This window comes from Onychostoma macrolepis, chromosome 03 (genome assembly GCF_012432095.1).
Source record: "Onychostoma macrolepis isolate SWU-2019 chromosome 03, ASM1243209v1, whole genome shotgun sequence".
Classification (NCBI taxonomy): Eukaryota; Metazoa; Chordata; class Actinopteri; order Cypriniformes; family Cyprinidae; genus Onychostoma; species Onychostoma macrolepis.
In genome coordinates, this window is record NC_081157.1 from 31,117,983 (window position 1) to 31,140,814 (window position 22,832).

Genomic DNA, 22,832 nt, shown 5'->3' on the forward strand with positions numbered 1-22,832 from the left:
ATGATACTAAAATCCAAAAATACACTACTGTTCAAAAGTTTGGAGTTGGTAAGATTTTTTAATGCTTTTGAAACAATCTCTTATTGCTCAATATGGCTTCATTTATTTAATCAAAAATACAGTATAAACAGTAAAATAGTGAAATATTACAATTTAAAATATTTTTTTTCTGTATTAATATATTTTGAATTGTAATTTATTCCTGTGAATTTTCAGCATCTTTAGTCTTCAGTGTCACGTGATCTTTCAGAAATTATTCTAATATGCTGATTTGCTGCTCAAGAAACATGTATTGTTATTATCAATTTTAGAAACAGTTGTGCAGTGTTTGTGGAAATCATGATACATTTTTTCAGGATTGTTTGATAAATAGAACACTACAGATACATTTATGACTTTACTGTTAGTTTTGATCAATTAATTTTTTATCCTTGCTGAATAAGTATTAATTTTTTGAAGAAAAAAAAACTTACTGATCCAAATTTTTTAACGGTAATGTATATGCTAATTTGTGAATAGTATTGACTTCCAGTGTAATAAGTGACTTATAATAATATTAATGTTTCTGCAAAATGACTTCCAGTATAATATCAGTTATATGAACACATTTCTGGTTTGTAAGGGCTACTTGAGTCTTATTGATGGGGCTGTGCACATTAGGCAAAAAAGGTGAGATGGTCCTCACTGCAGAACACAAGATCCAGGGGGTGTGGTTGGATCTAGATCAGACTCCTCCCATCCTACATTTACCTAAACCTACCTGTCTCCACCCCCTGATCCCTAAACCAACCAATCTCCACCCCCTGGATGTGGATCCAACCCCGCCCTCTGGATCTTTGTTCTGCAGTGAGGGGCTACTGAAAAAGGTTGGGAAACCCTGCTCTAAATGTTTGTCATGTACAATAAGTATGTTATTTTGTGTGTGTGTTTGCAGGAGACAGGCTGGTTAAAGTGAATGGAGAGAGTGTGCTGGGCAAGACATACTCGCAGGTCATTGCACTTATTCAGAACAGGTAAGCTTTCTCAAGTCAAACAGCATCTATTCAAAAGCACTTTGTTGCATGAGCTGCCTTCTACAGCTCCAAATCAATCCTGAGAAGTAAATGCATTGTTTGGATTGCTGAGTTAAAAGTTTAAGGAGCAGAACCTAACTAAACATTTTCACATGAGTCTTGTTCATGTGGAATTTTTGACATATGTTTTATGTAACAGAATGACCTCAGGCAGTGTTTGCTGTCTGGACGATTATGTGCATTACTTAAAAAGGTTACTACTGACCTCAGTGTAAAGGTTGTCTTTGTACTCAACCCAAATCACAACCCAAAACCTTTAATGGAGAGTTTGTTCCATTGTCACTGTAAGTCCTATGAACTGTAGATAGTCCTGTTGAATCTCATGCTCTCTGGGTGTCTGTCTTCTCTTTGCAGTGAGAGTGTACTGGAGCTCTCCATCATGCCAAAGGATGAGGACGTGCTGCAGCTGGTAAGTGTACGTTTCAGCTTTTTTGCCACACTTTGTCACTCTTTCTGTCTCAGACACCCACTCATACCCACACATTTACCTGGTTGCATGCCATACACTTTTATTTTATTTTATTTTTCAATAAAGTCAGCTGTTTTTTTCTTTTAATTTATTTAGCCTTAGTCATAGTCCTGTGTCAAGTGTCCTTTTTCATTTTTATCATATCTATTCAACCTGTCCTGTTTTTTGTTTACTCAAGTTTTTAGTTGACTAAAAGTCTGGAAATTTTAGTTTAGTTTTAGCCAATTAAAACATAGTCACATTTTAGTCATACTGCATAATGGTTAAATGGTTAAAACTGATAATCTTAATTATTTACAAAGTTACAGTCACTATTACTGATCATGATTGTTGTCATCATTTTATCAGAATTATTTCACTTTTACCAACAAGCACAAATCAAGAGTGTCAACTCATGCAGATGGTTTATTTTACCTCATCTAGTTTCCTGATTTTTTATATGATCATAATATAAGAAAGATCAAAAGCTTACCTCAAAAGCTAAGACAGTGATATTCCTAATAATAATTACAACAATTTAAAATTACATTCATGTCTTTCTATTAAAACAACAAGACTTTGTATTGTGGCACAGAGGTTGCTCTTGTGCATTTATTTAACAACCCAATCGCTAAAAATATAGTTGAGATCCATGATTGGATTTATTACAGTTTGTCACTGATGGACGATTTAGTTGCAACAATCAGCTGGAACAACAGTGTGAAGGATCACAGACTGGCTGCTTTACTCTTTCATTTGAGCAGAATACCTCAGTGGAGATTGCTGAACTCCAACTTATATGTTTGTTGATGTTTTCAGCTCATCAGCGCTTTTTCCATAGTGTAAGAGAGAGCTTGTGTGAATGGTTGTGAAGATAAAATAAAACACAGGGAAGAAAATGTGTCCTTTTAAGAGAGTATATCATAGGGGGATTTAAACTCTTGACATCTGGCAACCCCAAGCATGAAAGCTTGTGGAGGTCCATATTTTTTTTTTTCCCTCTTTTTTTGTTGAAGAAAATAGAAATGTTAAGAAATTTAAGATATAGAGTGTTTTTATTTTTTAAACTACATTTTGTCTCATTTTTGTCAACGATATGTCCTGTTTATACAGTTGGTTTTAAATGATGTCAGTGTTATCTTGTCTTCGTCTTGTGTTAGTCATAAAAAACAGGTTGTTTTTTGTCATAGTTTTTGTTACCGAAATTAACGCTACTAGCTCAAGCCCTGAAGGAAAACAACGCAATTACATTCTTAATCTTTTGTCTTGTTTTCCAGTAAAACATCCTTAAAATAAGATCAGTTTATACTAAATTGTTTAAATTGACTTGTTTTGGAAAGAATTATTCATGATTTAAGTTTATTTTTGTTTTAATTTCATTTTAATTAAATTTGTTAAATTAATTTATTTTAATTTATAATTAAAATATTTGCCATAATATTTTATGCCATGTTAGTTTTCAAGTAAAAGTATGTTTTATGATATTTTTACTGAGACGAATCAAAAATATTAAAAAAAAGTGTGACGTGAACATTTTGCATTTGTAGAATATAGAATTAGTTATAAACTAGTTTTGTTTCCAAGGTAAAGCTAGTAAACCCACACACACTCTCAGAGGTGTGTACACATTTATCACACTTTGAAATAGACACAAAAACTGAGGTTTGAAAACTCTAATATTTTTCACTCGTTGTTATAAAGCAATGTGTGAGTCAGTAGGTTGCTTCAGCGGTGTCTTTGAAGCATTTCCAAGCAAGAAATCAAGAATCAGTCATGTCTTAAGCATGCAGACGGTCATGTGATTACCACACATCAACTCACAAACACATATGCATTCTTTCACACAGTGCACAGACATTCCCACTCGCATATTTTCTTCAGTGCACAAATTACCCAGTTGCCCACATGATCGGACATGCAACTCACTAAAAGCGAAGGAAAACCTTTATGCACTTGTGTGGCACATACACACACATGCTTTATACACACTCGAATGAATCTTTGCACAAGGGCACTCATACTAAGCTAATTGCCCATATAGCCTCCCAAGAGACCCCACTCTTTCTTACTCCTCTATTTTTCCCCCCCATGTCTACCTCTCCTTCTCTCTGTCTCTCTACACACCCCTCCTTACACCCGCATCAGCTACATTCCAGAGATGACATCATCAGTTATTTAGCCCCTCCCACACTCCCACAGGGTGGAGAGACGACAAGAGAGCGAGAGAGAGAGAAAGGAGGGAGTTCAAGAGTGTTGGGTTGGGTAGGGCTCACCATAGACAGAAAGAGAAAAAGAGATACAGAGAATAACAGAGGGACGTGACAACGATACATGAACTTGAAAAAGCATGAATCGGGACACAAGAGGTAAATTTAAGCTGTTAAAGAGGACACTATAAAGAAAACGAGAGACGTTTGACACATTGGAGCTTTAGGGAATGTTTCTCTCTATTAGTGAGTTTCGGTTTTCTGTGTTGGTTGTATTTGCATGTATTAGCAGACTGCATGTACTATGCTATGTTAGTCGATTTGCTTGCCTGGAGCCGGACAGCGTTTCGTCAGCCAGCCATGTCTCTGTTTTGTTAATAAATTCTTAATGTAGCACATGTCGAGTTTGTGTCAGTGTGTTTTGAGGTTAGTGTTGATGGAGGGCTGGTGCTTCTGGTCAGCTTGACATCCTCTCTACACTTACAGAGCAGTCGCTGCATGGGTCATGCAAGTCGTTGAGGTTTTGGAGTCGATGTCTTCTCGTTTGTAACCGAAATCAGTATTTGTCATATTTCTATTTAAACATCCTTAAAACAAGATAAATTTAATTTAGAAGGTGGTTTTACCTTTCTTATAATATGACGTGAATTAAGTTTTAAATTTCTCTTATCCTATCCTTATCCTTTTCTTACGTAATTTTCTTACTTTAACCATATATCTAAATATCACATATATTTATAATATATTCAGAGAGAGTTAATGTTAAAACTAAATCAATTCTTAATTCATAATCAATTCTTGGTGTTTGAAAAACTAAATAAGCTAGTACTACACTGAAACTCAGTATTATGACACAATCACATGATCAGTATAGTAATAGTGTCTCATGGTCAGTATGTAATAGTAATGTCATCTCTCTTAGTTCTTTTTTTTCTATGAACTTTTCACATCCACTCCTCCTTGATGCCTTTCTTACTCTCTTGAACTTATGTCACCCCTTTATGTTCCTTTAGAATTAAATAGTTGTATTTCTCTCTTTCAGGCATATTCCCATGATGCCTACCTAAGAGGGAACAATCCATATACAGGAAAGGCCCAGAATCTTCCTCCACCACCCCCTGTCCTCTACCCTCCACGTACAAAAACCCAGCCTCCTGCGGGGTACCCCCCCAGCCCTGCCCCAGCTTCTTCACACATGGGGCAAAACCAGCTGGACAACTGGAGCCGCTGGCCCGGCTCCTCGTCTGGTCCCTCTCCACCCCTTGACAACCGGACAGTAGCTTCCAATGCCGTCTGGGCAGCCGAGGGCAGGAGCTGTGAGCCGGGAGGTGTTGGTCACAGTAGCCCTGCACACCGAACTGAGGAGATCCAGTATGGAATGACTGACAGGGGACAGCAGGCAACCGGACAAATGAGAGGACGCTCATATTCATCATCTTCCTCCTCGGGAGGGATGATGAGCCCATTGCATCATGCTCATCTCGCCAACCACAATGTGGGGCACATCGGAGGCCGCAAGGAAAGCCCACCTTGGGCCAGCCCTTCTCAGTCAACATCAACACCCCCATCCAGCCGCAGCGAACGCACCCAACAAGCCCTTTCCAACTGGTACTACAGCCAAGTACCAGGTCGGGAACGTGAACGAGAGAGATCAAATTCTCGCTCCATGCACCCACGCCAGAGGAGCTTCTCACAGGACCGTCTAGGTGAGCTTGGAAGGGCCAGGCGTTCACAGCAAGCAGGATTTCCCCACAGTGCGTCACAAGACACATTGCTGCTGCTTCAGCAGAGCTCGGCAGCATACGCCGATCCCCACTGGAACCACGGAGACTGGCAGGGTGAGCATGCTTATGGACAGCACCCATCTGCGGTGGCCTATGGGCGCAAGTCCTCCGAAAACCTTCTCGCAAGCCGGTACGGACATTCGGGACGTTCACTGGAAACTCTCGACCGAGCTGTGGGGATACTCTCACCACGACTCGAAAGATCCACTTGGGTTCAGCAGCCTCCAAACAGGACTGAAAGCTATCTGAGACGTGGTGGACATTGTGAGTCACACCACCAAATCCAGCAGCACCACCACCAACACACACCTCAGCATCCAAACCTCACACACGCAGCGCACCAACACTCATCTCAGACTCCGCCACCACAGCAGGCAGCTCCACAGGCAAGACGTTTGCCTTCTTGCCAGAGTCTAGATGAGGAGCCAATTGGCTATCGTAGCTACAGCCCCTCTTTCAACCGGAAAACTGGCCGTATCTTGCAGCAAGCCCAGTCTTTCAGAGACCCCTCTTACACAGGCCCACACCTCTGGATCCCTACATCCAAAACCAGTCCTCCAGAGGGGCTTCCACCCTCTGCCTCTCCTTCCCCAGCTCCACCAACCACCTCCTCTAAAACTGCTATTCCCACACCCCTTGAAGGACAAGACAGAACTTACCGACCCACTAATCACGACAGAGGGGCAGGGGAAGCGACAGGTGAAGCCCAGACACAGGAAGTGGTTCTGAGGCAGAAACCACCCACCGGCCGAAGGGGTGCGAACGCCCTACGACATCCACATTATGGCATAGCACTTGACTCCAGTGACCCTCTACTCTTTACCTCTGATCCTACGGAGCCCCCTGCCAAAACGGAGAGTGCTATTTCCCATCGTCGTACGAACGGTAACCTGCCACCCCTATCAATAGAGGATGATTCCCTCGCGTCGATTCCCTTCATAGGTAAGCCCCTACTTCTCATTGACACTCATGTTCTCCTTTTCTTCTTGGTGTATTCAGAATACCGTTCTATCTAGTTCTCGGTTTCTCTCTCTCTCTTCCTCTCTTCCCATCATTTGCTCGCTCTATCCTGCACATGGTTGTTATTTTAACAAGGAAACTGATTAAGTATCCAGACACCATTAAAATAGACTGATGGGAATGACTGTCTTAATAACTCACAACCCCACTGGTCTTACCCTTCATTTCCTATGTCTGGTGAACCAGTGTGCATGTCTGTGCATTAGGTAATGCTGGAATCTCCCATGGTCAGCCTGACAATATTAGTTGTCTGTAGCTGAATCAGACTTACTGGATTTAAAGTAGTCCTATTTTTCGTTCTTCCTCTCCTTCTTTTTCCACTCTTCTAGTGCCTCACCCAGTTCCATCCTGTTTCTACAGTTTTAGTAGACGCTTCTGTCCAAATTGACGGCATTCTTTGGGAATTGAGCTCATGACCCTTGCATTACTAGTGCCTACTAGCCACGCATGACTGTTTGAGTTATGGGAACACTATGAAGCTAAAGGACTTGAAGTGAATTGTCTCGAATACTGTTTACATACTGTAGAAATGCTGATTGATTGGCTAAGGCACAGCTGTGTGAGTAAGTGTGTTTTATAACCTACCCTTATTTTAGGGACAAAATAGCTGAAAAATATCTGCTGATGTTAACTAAGTTACCCTTAAATGTGGAATTGGTTTATAAATAAACTAAATAAGTAAAGTCTTAGGGTAAGGTTAGGGTTTGAATTGGTTTTATTTAAAAAAAAAAAAAAAAAAAGCAGCTGTCTAAGTGTGTGTAGTTTGTGTGTTTGCTCTGGCCTGTAGCTCAATGTGATCTTGTCTCTGCTTGCCTTTATTACTAAACCAGAGTGCAAGAGGAAATCTGAAACAAAATGGCTGGCTGAATGCAAAACAATCAAAACAAACGGTGATGGACACATAGACACCAAAACTCTTACTGTTAAATGTGCTACAGGGTGGTTATATATGGTTGGCCATGAATCTCTGTTTCCTCTAATTATATGTTTATAGCACAGCTGGATTCAAGTGGAGTGCTATTGATTTTGCAGTTTCCTTAAAAGCTTTCAGTTGGTCATTTGCTTTCCTTTAACATTGCATTAGAAGTTGTAATGGCAACATTAAAACAAAACCACTTCATTTCAGGCCTATTTCTTTGTGATTTTTAGATCGTTCGGATCTTTTCACTGCTGGACATCTTTTTATGATCTGTTGTGATTGCATAAGCTGTTGTTAGTGCAGTGCATTCATTCCTGAGGGAGGTTAAGCCTAAAACCACTATGCATAAGAGTGCCCCACCTTCTGCATTCAGTACAGACGAGAAGCTTGTTTCTGCTACCACACACCTGTACACTGGCAACACCCCTTGAGCTAGACCCTTCAGTTTGATTACATTTTATTAAAATGATCTTGCTTACGTTATTTGTTTGTGTATGTTTAGGAGAAGTTGTGAAGTCTTGCAAAAATGTGACTACATATTTAGGATGAGAACAGGTCGGTGTATCCCAGAGATTGATGGAGGCAGAAACAGAGAGGACTAAACTGAAACTAACAGAAATGCTCACAAGCTGGGGCATGTTACACCATACTGATAAAAACACAACTGACAGTCTGTTCTTGCTCTACCTGCCATGTCAGTGGAGTTGTTTGTACTGGAATTTCTCTTATTAATTTGGGGTGAATGGTTTTCAAACTGAGTTATTGTGTTTGTGCAATTGGATCTTGTTTTGAAAGATGACATTCAAGTCATGATTACAACCAGGAAGCATAAATAATATTCATTGCATAGGGCCATATCTACATATATCAATCTACAGCATGCAACAAATTAAAAGCCTGTTCATGCCTTGTTTAAAATTGAGATTTTTAGACAAACTTTTGGTCTTGAAAGTGTTATTTTAGGATAATTATCATACTATTGTAGTGTATGTATGTATGTATATATATATATATATATATATATATATATATATATATATATATATTTCATTTGTTAAAATTTTTGTAATTTTGTTTTGGGTTAGGGTTAGTTTTTGTAAATTTGCCTATATCGCTTTTATTTCATTTTTATTTAAATTTGTTATATATTATTTTATTTTATTTTATTTTAGTTAATGTTTGCTTTATTTCAAATAAAAAAATAAAAAAATAATGATTTTATTGTAGGTAACTATAATAACCCTGGTTACTGCATAACTTACCTGGTAACCAGGTTACTCCAAAATTAATATATTCTAAGGAAAAAACACATAACAAACAAATATCTTTATTCATTCCAGCCCACAGAATAATAATACCCAATCAGTTTTCATCACTTTATGAACATATTTTACTAGAAGTCACGCTGATCAGAAATCTCTGGTTCATTCTTACTGAAGTTTCTGTAAAACTTGTCTCAGTTAGCAACAGTAACTGAGGGAGGTGGAGCTTAGTGAAGGGTCATTTCAGGAAAAACATTTTTCAGAGGAATGAGGAAAGTTAAAATAGTTTTGGAGTGAATTTAGTTGTATCACACACTGTTTACTTTTGCGTTGTTTAGTTGCTGAAGACTTGCACTTTATAATCATGTAATGAACTGAGAATGGCAGAAGGAAGAGGGGCAGGGAGCAGGGGTTTTCAGGGTTAGGGGTGAAGGACACACGCATACACTCTCACACACAATCAGATATTACCGGACACAATCGACACACTCAGCTCTTTCTGCCCTCAATGTGGTCATTGTGTCTCCAATAAAAAGGGGAGGAGTCTTCGCTCCACCAACCATTAACACACTAACACGCTACACGCAAAAGATATTTGCACATCCACACACATGTCGTCTCCCTTAAAACCCATCTCGTTTTTGGAGAAATCCCTCTCACCACACTTTTGCTCATATTACAGTGTTGTCAGGCCTGGTTTCATTTTGATTTGTGACATTATAAAAGGAAACCTCGCCATGTTCGTTATATTTGTGTTCTTCACTCTGGTTTTGTGGATATGTCTGCAGAAAGACTGCTATCGTGGTCAGTGAGAGTCCGTTCATGTTAGTACTTCTGGTGGGTTGGGTTATTTACAGCATCTCATCTGAACCTCAAAATAAGACTGTTGCACATGACTGATGTTGAAGTAGTACAGATGGATTTTGTATGTGCTAGTGTTGTATGTCCATGATACAGACTCTATGATACACACTATGTGTGTGTGTGTGTGTGTGTGTGTGTGTGAGCTCATACTCAGGCTTCAGTAATGAGGGCCTTTGTTAAACCCACAGAACAGCTATTTCTGCCAGTGGCTGGAAAACAAGCACAGTCCAGATTCCACATCCTAGATTGGGAATGTTTCCGCCCCTGCTCCCTTCTAGTGTGAGAGAGAAAGAGTTGACAACATCAGAGAATTAAAAGAAAGAGGATTCACTTGATTTAAGACAAACATATTTAATTAGAGGTTGGTTGATGTGTGTATTGTTATGAATTTTGGAGACAGTTAAAAATCTGATTAACTGATGTCAAAGAAGAAAAGAAGTGGACTTCATATGAAGTCGGAAGAGATGGATGGCTGAGATATAGTCACATTATTATCACAAAAAGTTGTGCACAGAGATAAAGAAACACAAATAATGAGAATAGAGAGCAGCATGCTGATAAGTTTAAACAGGGGACCTACTTCTTAAAGGGATAGTTCACCCAAAAATGAAAATTCTGTCATTAATTACTCACCCTTATGTCGTTCCAAACTTGTAAGACCTTCATTCATCTTCAGACTCAAATTAAGATATTTTTGAGCACTTTCTGACCCTCCATAGACAGCAACGCAACTGACACGAATCGTGATACTCTCGTCAATGTGCTGCAGAGACTGACGTAGAAGAGAAGAAATTGCTGAATAAAGTCGTTATTTTTGTTTTCTCTGCGCACAAAAAGTGTTCTTGTAGCTTCATAACATTAAGGTTGAAGCACTGATGCCACATGGACTATTTTAACAATGTCCTTACTACCTTTCTGGGACTTGTGGTAGTACCGTTGCTATCTATGCAGGGTCAGAGAGCTCTCGGATTTCATCAGAAATATCTTAATTTGTGTCTGAAGATGAATGAAGGTCTTACAGGTTTGGAACAACCTGAGGGTGAGTGTTCTTAGGGTGAAATATCATTTTAAGCTTTTAGAAGCTTTGTAGAAACAAGAGGGTCTGTATTATACCTGGAGAAAGCCGTCTGTTAGCATTAACCTTCTTCTCAACTCCCTCAGCCTGGTTTTATTGGTCTAGTCACCTGATCCGTAAATGTCATGATGTGACTAATCAAAGCAGGAAAATTACATCATAGCAACACTGATTGGCTGATGGAACAACAAGAACACTTTTCGTTTTGCTAGTTTTGAAAAGGATGATAAATGACTATTAAAATTTGATTCAGCTTATTATTTTTGTTTGTTATTGACAGCTGTTTGGGGGGCTATACGTGTATATTTACTACTAAATGCGTATTATTTGAACAATTTTCAAGTTTTAGTACATTTTGTTGCTGAAATCTCTCTGAATCCAAGTTTCTACTGGGATCAGGATAATCCTGAATTTTTTTTTGGATCAAAAGTATGCCAATTCCACCAAAATGTGTTTTGAAGAACCCATATTATAGGGTTGATCCAGATCAAAACCAAAAATGGATTACACGATCAACTCCAATCCCAGAATCCTTTGTTTTTTCTTTTAAACAAACCATTTTCAAGATTTCCTCTAATCCGCCAAAATCTGATCAAATTACTTTTGAACAACTGGGCCTAGAGCTATCTGGACTGTGCTAACCAGCCAAACCTTGTTTAGAAATCCTCTTGTTTAGCGGTGTTTATGTTCTGCTGCCACCTGGTGGTGTTGACCAGATGTTGTTGCAGGTGGTTTACTGGTTGACAGAATCTCCTTAGTCACTGAAATACCAACGTGCTGCCAAGTTGTGTTTTTGAAGCGATCATGTTACTGCCCAGGTCAAGAAAGACCTGACACATAAGTGCAAGCACATGCTTTGAAAACAGGGTTTTTTAAAGAATTCATTGAAGGTGCCACTCATCTCACTCACACATGGCTAATATGTTCTTATATATGAGGCATTTGGGGAAAAGAAAGACTTTGACAAGATTTGTATTTTAATGTATTATTAGCTTTAACCAGTTAACCACACCAAAGAGGTTGTTATAAAAGCATACCTGCAGCAACCAACTACTTCCCACGAGAAACGCACAACACTGAGCACAATGCTTTTAGCAAGAACTGAAACCATGTGCTGATACAAAAAGCACTTGTACATCTCAGTTCCACATTGAACACATATTTCATGGAGGACCACGAGTCAGGTACAAAATGCTGTATGATTTATTCATTCTTTCTCTTTCTTCTCTTATCAATTTTCACTTTGTCACATATTACATGCTTTAACATTAATTGCTTTAACACATGATGAGTGGGTACAGATATAGCTTCTGCTTACAGTAACACTCGATTACTCCTCCTCTCTTTAAGAGTGTCTAAATCTCATTAGGTTTTGCAATAAATTGAGTGTTTGGAAATTCAGTTGTTTACTTTTCTATGCACTCGTGTGTCAGAGAGGAAGAGTTTCTTGTGTTTTGGTGTATTATGATATTTAAATATCTTGAAATTAACTGTGCAACACCATTTTGCTTTCCCTCTAACCTTTCCCTCCTTCCTTGTTATTGGTTTCCCTTCTTTCAATCTTGCTCCTTTTTCCAATATAACTTTCTTTTATTCTTGTCTTCCTTCCTTCCTTCCTTCCTCCTCCCCTTTTCCTATCCTTTCCTCCGTTCCACTCCTCCCACAGATGAGCCGACCAGTCCAAGTGCAGATCTGCGGGCACGTCATGTCCCCGCCTCCTCCGTCGTGTCCAGTGGCGGAATAAACTCCGCCCCTGCTGTGGCCACAAGCCCCGCCTCCCCAACCTTCACCTTTCCCCTCAACCGCCTTTTCTCCCAAGACTGCAGTGAGTGACGCTGAGAAAGAGAAACACTGTTACTGTTACTACTAAATGATCAAATCACTGCGTACATGAAAACATCGCGACAAGTTTACGAAATTATTTAAACATTCAGAAGCTGCATGTGATCGCTGTAAAGCTCCTCCTACTGCATGCGTACTCACACAGCACAAATAAGTCAAATGTATATGTGCATGCTGTACTGCATATGCTCACATGATCGTTCGGTAACGCCCGTGCACCGTCTTTGGACTTCACTGAGACTGTGATGAAGATGACCGCCTTCCTACCTCCTAATCTCAAATTACTTCCTGTATCCTTACCAACTCCACACTAACTGTCCTTCATCAGCTCTATCTCTTCTTTTCCTGTGTAACAGTTCTTTGTCATTTTCGCTGTTTGTAATGAATGGATGCCTCTCTTTTTCTGTCTCTATAAGCAGGTGATCCCAAGTCTAATCGTCGCTCTTCTTACCTGCTGGCCATCACCACTGAGCGCTCCAAGTCATGTGATGAGGGGCTTAATGCATATAGAGAAGAAGGGCGGGTCTTCTCGTGAGTTTTGGGACTTTACTACTAGAATTAAATACGCTTCACACTTAAGTAAGAATGTGTGAGTTTATTTTATTTTTGAACATATTGTGCTTCTTCAACAGGAGGATTCCAAAAAGAGTTAAGAGCTTCTTTACTGAAGGGGTGAGTTTAATTTCCTAAATTACCGTAGAAACTGGGTCATACACCCCAAAATTTCGGCATGAACAAAACTGTATTGTTTTGAGTCAACATTAGTCAACGTAATCTGATATATTTCTGTGTATAGATCAGATGTTGGATGCTGATTGGTCAATACCAGTTTTATTTGAGTATTGTTATTACCTTTTTTTGACTAATATTTTTTCATTATTATTATTTTTTAAGAAAAGCCTTTCTAGAGGCTCGAGATGCAAATTAGCATATGCTATATTCTCTAAGTACAATGCATATTTTCAGCTTCTTCTGGCTGGAATCGTTTATATACCATTATATATTTTTTTATTTTTTTTTAATTGGATTTTATTTTTATGTTTTTAGTTATCAGTTTAATTTCAATTGAAGTTTTTGTTATATATATATATATATATATATATACACAGTATCTCACAAAAGTGAGTATACCCCTCACATTTCAGCAAAATTTTTTGTATATCCTCTCAAAGGAAAATACTACACAAATGAAACTTGGATATATTTTCGAGTAGTCAATGTGCAGCTTGTATAGAAGTACAAATTTACTGTCCTCTAAATATAACTCAACATATAACCATTATTGTCTAAATAACTGGCAACAAAAATGAGTACATCCTAAGTGAACATGTCAAAACTGTGTCCAAAGTGTCAATATTTTGTAGGGGCGCCATTGTTATCTAGCACTGCCTTAATCCTCCTGGGCATGGAGTTCACCAGAGCTGTGCAGGTTGTTGCTGGGATCCTCTTCCACTCCATAATGACATTATGGAGGTGCTGGATGTTAGACACATGGTGCTTCTCCACCTTCAGCTTGAGGATGCCCCACAGGTGTTCATTAGGGTTCAGGTCTGGAGACATACTTGGCCACTCCATCATCTTCACCTTCAGCTTCATCAGCAAGGCAGTTGTCATCTTGTCGGTTTGTTTGGGGTCGTTGTCATGTTGGAAAACTGCTGTTCGGTCCAGTTTCTGAAGGGAGGGCATCATCTTCTGCTTCAGAATGTCACAGTACATGTTGGAATCCATGTTTCCCTCAATGAACCGCAGCTACCCAGCACCAGCAGCACTCATGCAGCCCCAGACCATGACGCTACCACCACCATGCTTGACTGTAGGCAAGACACAATTTTCTTGGTGCTCCTCACCAGGGCGTCACCACACATGCTGGACACCATCTGAGCCAAACAAGTTTACCTTAGACTCATCAGACCACAGGACATGGTTCCAGTAATCCATGCTCTTGGACAGGTTGTCTTCAGCAAACTGTTTGCAGGTTTTTTTGTGAGCCAGCTTCAGAAGAGGCTTCCTTCTGGGACGACGGCCATGCAAACCAACTTGTTGCAGTGTGCGGCGTATGGTCTGAGCACTGACAAGCTGACCTTCCACTTCTGCAACCTCTAAAGCATTGGTCTCAAACTCAATTCCTGGAGGGCCACAGCTCTGCACAGTTTAGCTCCAACCCTAATCAAACACACCTGATCCAGCTAATCAAGGTCTTCAGGATTACTAGAAACTTCCAAGCAGGTGTGATTTGGAGCTGGTTGGAGTAAACTCTGCAGAGCTGTGGCCCTCCAGGATTTGAGTTTGAGACCACTGCTCTAAAGCAATGCTGACAGCACTCATGCATCTGTTTTTCTGCACCTGAAGCACAGCACAAGGACTCAACTTCTTTGATCAACCCTTGCGAGGCCTGTTCCGAGTGAAACCCGTCTTGGAAAACCTCTGTATGCCACTGGCCACTGTACTGTAACTCAGTTTCAGGGTGTTACTGATCTTCTTATAGCCTCGGCCATCTTTGTGGAGAGCAACAATCCTAATTCTCAAATCCTCAGAGAGTTCTTTGCCATGAGGTGCCATGTTGAACATCCAGTAGTCAGTATGAGAGAACTGTACTCAAAGCACCAAATTTTAACTGCTCTAAAACAAGGTACACATATTTGGTATAGTCCTGTCAAGCAGACAAAAACATGAACATGATGAATAGGACATGTGGCCTTGCATGGTTAAATGACGTATAGCTGTTATCACTTAGGGTGTACTCACTTTTGTTGCCAGCTTTTTTGACAATAATGGCTGAATGTTGAGTTATTTTCAGAGGACAGTAAATCTTTACTGCTATACAAGTTGCACATTGACTACTCTAAAATATATCCAAGTATAATTTCTATAGAATTGTCCCTTGAGAAGATATACTAAAATGACTGCCGAAATGTGAGGGGTGTGAGACACTGTTTGTGTGTGTGTGTATATACTATTATAGTTAAGCTTTAATAATACATTTAACTAAGTTTTCAATTTAATTTTAAGTTTAAAAACTGTATGTGCATCTGTCAATTTTAATTCATTTTTGTATAAAAATACATTTAATTTCTATCAATTTTATTTCGTTTTAGTAATTTTAGTACTTAATTTTTTATTTCTGTTAGTTGCAAAGGCAACATCTAATTTTTTAAGTTGAAGTTTTTCAACTAATATTTTTATTATTATTGCTTTTTCATTGAACAAAAACTATTTTAATAGTTTTAGTTAACAGTAACAACAGTGGTCAATACAGCATTCCAGCCACATTATAATCCATGCTATAATAACAGTTTTGACCTCTCCGTCATCTATTTTTCTTTTTCCAATTGAATATGTGTGTTTGCTAAACAAATGCCTAAATAGTTATTTAACTATTGGTTATCATTTTCCCATTACCCAAGAATGGATGAAAAAGTTAAAAATATCCATTTTGTTTCAAATTGAATTGTATGATATTTTAAATTAAAACGCTGTAGTATGCAGCTTTAAATGTTCTCTTCCTGTATTCTGGTTCGTTTCATACTGTAGTTCCATGTCAGTGTCACAGTTGTGTATTTCTCTGTCCCGTGTCATGGTTTAGTCTCTGGACAGTCTGGGTGCTGCAGAAGAAGCTCGCTCTAAACGACACTCTACCTCGGAGCTGGGCAGCATCAGCTACAGTGACGTGAAGAGAGAAGGCTGGCTCCACTTTAAACAGATCCACACGGAGAAGGGCAAGGTAAGCCAATCAGACAGAGAGGGTTAATTTATAATCCGGGGGAGCAGTTGTTAGTGGCTTAGATAAAGACATGGGCTTGTAACCGAAAGGTTTTAGGAGACCGTTAACAGACCACAGTAATTAGTCACCTGTATGATCTGATGGATGAGATTTGTCTTTTCGGTCTCTCTTGCAGAAGGTGGGTAGTGCCATCTGGCCTTGGAGGCGGGTGTTCTCCGTGCTTCGGACCCACTCTCTGTTCCTTTACAAAGACAAGCGAGAGGCAGTGCTTAAAGGGGCGGCGCTGGGAGGCGGGGCCGAAGAGGAGCAGCCAATCAGTATCCGGGGCTGCCTTGTGGACATTGCGTACAGCGAAACGAAGCGCAAACACGCGCTGAGGTTGACCACACAGGACTTCTGTGAATACCTGCTACAAGCGGAGGACAGAGACGACATGCTAGAGTGGATCAGAGTCATCAGAGAAAACAGCAAGACTGACAACGAGGTGAGAGTGTGAGAATGATGGCACATAGACTTCAACCGAATGAAATGGCAAGACTAAATTTGTTGTTCTGGGTTTGTCCAGATGAATGGCACTGGATTTTTGAGGTTGTCATTGCCTGTGCAGGAAGCAGTGCATGTTTATATTGTGTTTTTGAGATCTGCTTCCTCTCTTACTGCTGTTTACTGTCAGCAGGCTTTGCTATCACTTCCAGGTGTGCTAATAAATATGGAATATGGCCATAATATATGGACTTTTATCTATCTATCTATCTGTCTATCTATCTATCTATATATATATATATATATATATATATATATGGTAACACTTTACAATAAGGTTCATTAGTTAACAACATTAGTGAACATGAACTAAGAATGAACAATAATTCTACAGCATTTATTAATCTTAGTTAAATGTTAATTTCAGCATTTACTAATGCATTATTATATTCTCAAGTTGTGTTTGTTAACATTAGTTAATGCACTATGAACTAACATTGGACAACTGTATCTTGATTAACTAACGTTAACAAAGATGAATAAATAGTGTAATAAATGTATTGATCATTGTTTGTTCATGTTAGTTAATACATTAACTAATGCTAACAAATGACACCTTATTGTAAAGTGTTACCATATATATATATACACTGTATATATTTAATTTAATTTAATTTAATTTAATTTAATTTAATTTAATTTAATTTAATTTAATTTAATTTAATTTAATTTAATTTAATTTAATTTATGAATGTGCTAAAACAAAACCCAACATGCTTGGGAAAAAGTAAATTTTATTTTCTTTTCTATTTTTTTTTTTATTTTGTGCACATGCTAAAATAAAACCTAGCATTTATGGGGAAAACTAAAATTAAAATCAAGCACTTTTTTGTTTGTTTGTTTAAGAAATATGAAAATGTACTTTTAATTTTTCCTATTTATTTTTAGTTTTCCAGTTATGTTTTAGGTTTTATTTTAGTGTGTGAAAATGTTTTCATTTACAGTTTTTTGTAGTTCTCATTACCGATAGCACAGCTTGTAGGTTAATTTCCCCGAACACTTTGGCTCTGTGGTTTGCACTGCCCAAAATGGCTAAATTTGCTCAACCAGTGGTGTTTGGGGTGGGACAATTCATCGTTTTTCAATTAAGTTTAAATGCTCTTTATTCATATTTGTCTGTAGGAATTGGGTTTCTCGCGACAAGCTCTCATCAATAAGAAACTTAATGACTACAGGAAGCAAAGGTGAGATTGGAGATCATTGTAGCATTTTTAACACATTTCACTGTTCCAAATTTAAAACTATCATCCTCTTCTTGGTTCCCTCCTGTAGTCCAACGGGTAATAAACCAGACTCCTCACCCAGAGTGCCTCGAATGACATTTCTGCTCAGTAAGCAAGACAACAGCGCACCTCCGCGTTCCCCAAAACACGAGGCCAAAGATGAAAGCAGCCCCCCTAAATCCCCATGGGGCATAAATATAATGAAGAAGTCTAAAAAAGCAAGTCCTAAAGCATTTGGTGTGCGTCTAGAGGACTGCCAGCCTGCTACGAACAACAAGGTGTGTCCTTTTTGCAGTGTGCTGAATGTGTTTCTTCTGCTTACTGATAAGTTTAGGTTAGTATGTTTACGTGTGTATTGTTTGTGTAGTTCATTCCCCAGATTGTGGAGATCTGCTGTGGGTTGGTGGAAGACATGGGTCTGGAGTATACAGGGATCTACAGGGTGCCAGGAAACAATGCAGTAGTGTCCAGTCTGCAGGAGCAGCTCAACAAAGGAGCAGACATCAACATCGCTGAGGAGGTGAGCTGTTTACTCGCACACACGCGATCTCTGTCAGAGACACTGTCATTGTTAAATTGCCACTGGCTCTTTGAGACTGAGTCAACATACTGGTTATATTCACTTCCCATGTTTAAGCGGATGCTTCCTCATACTGAGGACCTCATATGATAATTGGGTTCAACAACTGCTTTCACTTTTTACTCCTGTACAGAAATGGCAGGACCTGAATGTGGTCAGCAGCCTGCTAAAGTCCTTCTTCCGTAAACTCCCAGAACCCCTCTTCACAGATGGTGAGATTATGAGCACGCCAACTGTGATTTAGTGCTATTTTATGTGCATAAAACGGTAAATACAGTGGAATCCTGAAGAAATATGTTTTGAAAGGTATGAAGTATTTTATCCTTCTGTTTCTGTTTCTTATTATCCTCTTGAAGACAAATACAATGACTTTATTGAGGCCAATCGGATGGAGAATGCCAGTGATAGGCTAAAGACAATGAAGAAACTGGTATGAACTTGTTTTCAGCATGTTACTTTAAAAGCCACATTTTGCTGCAAATTTACACTACCGTTGAAAAGTTTGAGATCTGTAAGATTTTTTTTGCTTATGCTCACCAAGGCCTGTATTTATTTAATTACAATATTTTAGAATATATGCATATTTTCATTCAGAATTTTGTGATCAATACAAAGTTCAAAAGAACCTGAAATATTTGATTTTACTTTGTCACATTTAAAAAAGAAAACTGACCCCAAACTTTTTAACAGTAGTGTATAGCATTTATTTTGTATTTCCTTTGCTTTGTTTTTCTATTGACCTTTTCTTTTGTCTCTCTTTGTCTTCCTGCAGATGCATGATTTACCAGATCATTACTTCCACACTCTAAAATTTCTAATTGGACACCTAAAGACTGTGGCAGACCACTCTGAGAAGAACAAAGTGAGCAATACTTGCTTTTCTGTCCCTAGTAGAAAAAAATAATTTATTTAAAATACATTATTTCATACTAAGTAGAGTTAAAATCTTTTAACATAGAGTATTTACTGATATATATCGCTTACTGATATAAAAATCATAATTAAACTTTATTTGGAATACTGCTTGTGCACAAGGCACATTTCTTAATATTAAGCCTAAATTGTGTTTTAATGTCACCATTGATGAGGACCGTATGATCTTTGAATAATATCTGTCTTTAAATGCAAGATATTTAAAGTGTACCTGAAGTAATCTTACAGTAGTTCCACTTTAGCACAAACAAATATACTTCAGTATATCTTTAGGGTTGGACTTCAGCACTACTTCCGCACAATTAAAGTGCATTAAGCACAAAATGAGTTGTTCCAATTTTTAGCAGACTTTAAGTATACCAGTTTAGTATACAACAAATACAATTGCAGAATATTTTTATTAAGCACATAAATATGTAAATGTATTTGTAGTATACTTAGCATGAAATAAATGTATTTCAAATCAATTTTAATGTATTTATTTTTCACTAGGAGTGATTCAGATATTTCATTATTTTAAATGACAGTATATTTTGACCTTTGGTATATACAAAGCATAATTAAACACAGGTGTTGTTTTTTATATATTAATTTGGATTTGTTTTGAGTTTAAAAACCAGCTGGGTCATGTCTTCTTTCCTTGCCTATGCAGCAGACCTTTGCAAATAGTCTAGAGATTTGAATAAGTAATACTGATTACATTTTATTACAGATTAACAGGAAAAAAGCAGCAGAGTTGCTCATGTACAGTAGCATGCTGGTTCATGTTAGCTGTAGGATATTTTACTGAGCACTTGTGTATGTGCAGATGGAGCCGCGTAATTTGGCGCTGGTGTTTGGCCCCACTCTTGTCCGGACCTCAGAGGACAACATGACAGACATGGTCACCCACATGCCTGACCGCTACAAGATTGTGGAGACACTCATTCAGCACGTGAGTCACACAGCTGACAAAAAATTACCACCGGTTTTACAGCTAGTCTTCATTTTAATTAAACCATGATTGATTGTCTTGCTCTCTACACAGCATGCCTGGTTTTTCAGTGAAGAACACGAAAAAGATGAAAAGGTTTGTTTGTTTGTTTGCATAAAAAATAATTAAATATTAAGTGATCTATATGACTAAATAACTAAGCTTTTAAATTGTAAATTTTTTCGTGGCTAAATATTTACCCCTCAGACACCAGTGGACACAGAGGATGTTCAGCCCGCCCCAAACATAGATCACCTCCTCTCTAATATTGGTCGGACAGGCCCGCTAGGGGAGGCATCAGGTGAGAGTGCTTAACAAGTTACAACCAACAATATTCAGGTTAAATAACAGCCAGTTATAGTTCATCTGCATGTGGATGGACAGGTCTGTCTGTTGAGCATGTGACAGTAGTAAACAGCAGCAGGTCCAACATGTTTCTGTGTTGCTGCATGTTGAAGGTTCTTTACTTCTCTGAGATTTGGTTTCTTTTTTTAAACAATCTCTTTTATTATATTCACGTTCTGCTGTCTTTCTCTGTACATTTCTGCATCCCTCTCTTAGCTGAGCCTGTGGAACAACCACTGCGGTAGGATGGGTTTCCCCTGCCATGCACTCTCTGTGTGTGTGTGTGTGTGTGTGTGTGTGTGTGTGTGTGTGTGTGCGGTCATGAGTGTGTGTTTAATGGCTACAGTATATGCACAAGTGATGGAGGTGTTTATGGCCCCGTTTACATCTGCTGATAACATCTGTGTTATTCAAAGTGCTAAATAAAGCTGTCAACAGGATACTTTTTTATCCTCTCATTCAAACCAACCACATTCAAATAGAATAGCTCAGGTGTATCTAATATTTTGTCATTTTAGAGCGTGATAACGTAGGTCTAAATTAAAAATAGCAACTTAATGTGTTATTTAAAGTGTTTCTTAAATGATTTTTTTTTTTGTACATTTCTAGTTGAAATGTTATAGTTTACATTTCAGTTCTGACTAAATAACTAGGTACTGCTTAGTATAGACCATATACAGTATCGTTCAAACTGGGTCGGTAAGATTTTTTGAATGTTTTCGAACAAGGTTTCATATGGTTGCATTTATTGGATGAAAAATACAGTAAAATACCGTAAAAATATTATAAGCTATTTTTACAAAGATCGTTCAATAGTAATTTCAGTTTGAATATATTTTAAAATGCAACCTGTTTCAATTTCTGTGATTGCAAATCTGAATTTTCAGCATCATTACTCCAGGCTTCAGTGTCACATGATCAAAAGGAATCAGTGTCACATGATCCTTCAGAAATCATTCTGATATGCTGATTTGCAGCTTATTTCTTATTATTATTAGTGCTGAAAACAATTTTTGCTGAGAACAGTTTTTTGGTAGTTTTTTATATGTAAATGTAATTTTATGTCCTCTCCTTTAAAAACATTTGAACGGTAGTGGTATGTATCACAAAAGTAAATTTCATGTAAAATGATTTGTGCAAAATCTAAACAATATTGAAGAGTTAACGTAATTAACGTTACTTTTGAAAACAAAGGCAGGTAAACGGGGCCTGTGCGTGGTGGCAAACTGTGTTTGTTTCGTCCTTCTCCCCCTCTGACGATTACTGTTTCTGCCCTGGCCTTCCCGTAGCTTCTTTCGTGGGTCGATGCCATCAGTATGTGATGTGATGTCATCAGTGTGCGCTTTCTTTACCGCTGCATATATGGGCTCCTTCACTTTTTCTTCTAAGACCCTGTTCACATTGGAACATTAACTGACAATCAGTGGCTGGTTGTTTATTGCACAGATGCTGTTTATACTGGATCTTGTGTGAACACTGTCTCACAATCACTGTTTCTGGGGGTGATGCTCAATGATTGATACAGAGGCTGCTATAGGTCTTTCTTTATTAATGTATTAAGTTAACTTACTGACAATCACAAGGTTGATCCTCCTCTGTGCCTCTCATTAATACAGCATATATTTAACATGGTACCAAAATATTTGTTAACTTCACTAACTTCCTCTTAAAATCTCTCTCCCCGTTTCTCCCTGTTTTTAACTGGCCAGACTCAACCAACAGTGATTCTGCAAAATCCAAGGTCAGTATTGACCAAAAACTGTTTAATATGTGTGTTCTGTCTTTATTTGTATGCTTACTTTTACTAGTAAGGAAATAAGTATTGTTATTGTTTTATTTCACTCTCTTGATTTTATTAATTGTTAAATTGTTTATTTGTATTTTTAATGGTTTCTTAAATTTTTCTTTAATATAAATATATATTTTTATGTTATTTAATACATATTTAATAATACATTTTATTTCATATTAATTAACATTAATATATTTGGTTTAATAACATTTTTTTAAATATTTCATA

At 38.1% G+C, this 22,832-nt stretch overlaps 1 protein-coding gene across 9 annotated transcripts in view; it reads left to right on the forward strand.

The window, feature by feature from the left end:
• arhgap23a (Rho GTPase activating protein 23a) overlaps positions 1-22,832 on the forward strand; it is an 87,044-nt gene that overhangs the window by 59,641 nt on the left and 4,571 nt on the right. For 3 of the 9 annotated variants that reach the window (XM_058769144.1, XM_058769143.1, XM_058769137.1), the window contains exons 5-22: positions 935-1,013; positions 1,428-1,488; positions 4,771-6,454; positions 12,319-12,477; positions 12,911-13,025; positions 13,127-13,166; positions 16,078-16,215; positions 16,391-16,699; positions 17,881-17,942; positions 18,031-18,259; positions 18,349-18,501; positions 18,695-18,773; positions 18,918-18,991; positions 19,334-19,423; positions 20,303-20,428; positions 20,522-20,563; positions 20,675-20,768; positions 22,522-22,553. In XM_058769144.1, the coding sequence (XP_058625127.1) occupies positions 935-1,013; positions 1,428-1,488; positions 4,771-6,454; positions 12,319-12,477; positions 12,911-13,025; positions 13,127-13,166; positions 16,078-16,215; positions 16,391-16,699; positions 17,881-17,942; positions 18,031-18,259; positions 18,349-18,501; positions 18,695-18,773; positions 18,918-18,991; positions 19,334-19,423; positions 20,303-20,428; positions 20,522-20,563; positions 20,675-20,768; positions 22,522-22,553 (3,566 nt within the window). Of the gene's footprint in view, positions 1-934; positions 1,014-1,427; positions 1,489-3,758; positions 3,888-4,770; positions 6,455-12,318; positions 12,478-12,910; positions 13,026-13,126; positions 13,167-16,077; positions 16,216-16,390; positions 16,700-17,880; positions 17,943-18,030; positions 18,260-18,348; positions 18,502-18,694; positions 18,774-18,917; positions 18,992-19,333; positions 19,424-20,302; positions 20,429-20,521; positions 20,564-20,674; positions 20,769-22,521; positions 22,554-22,832 lie in introns of those variants that run through there. The other 6 variants (XM_058769138.1, XM_058769139.1, XM_058769140.1 and 3 more) reach the window with 6 other exon arrangements.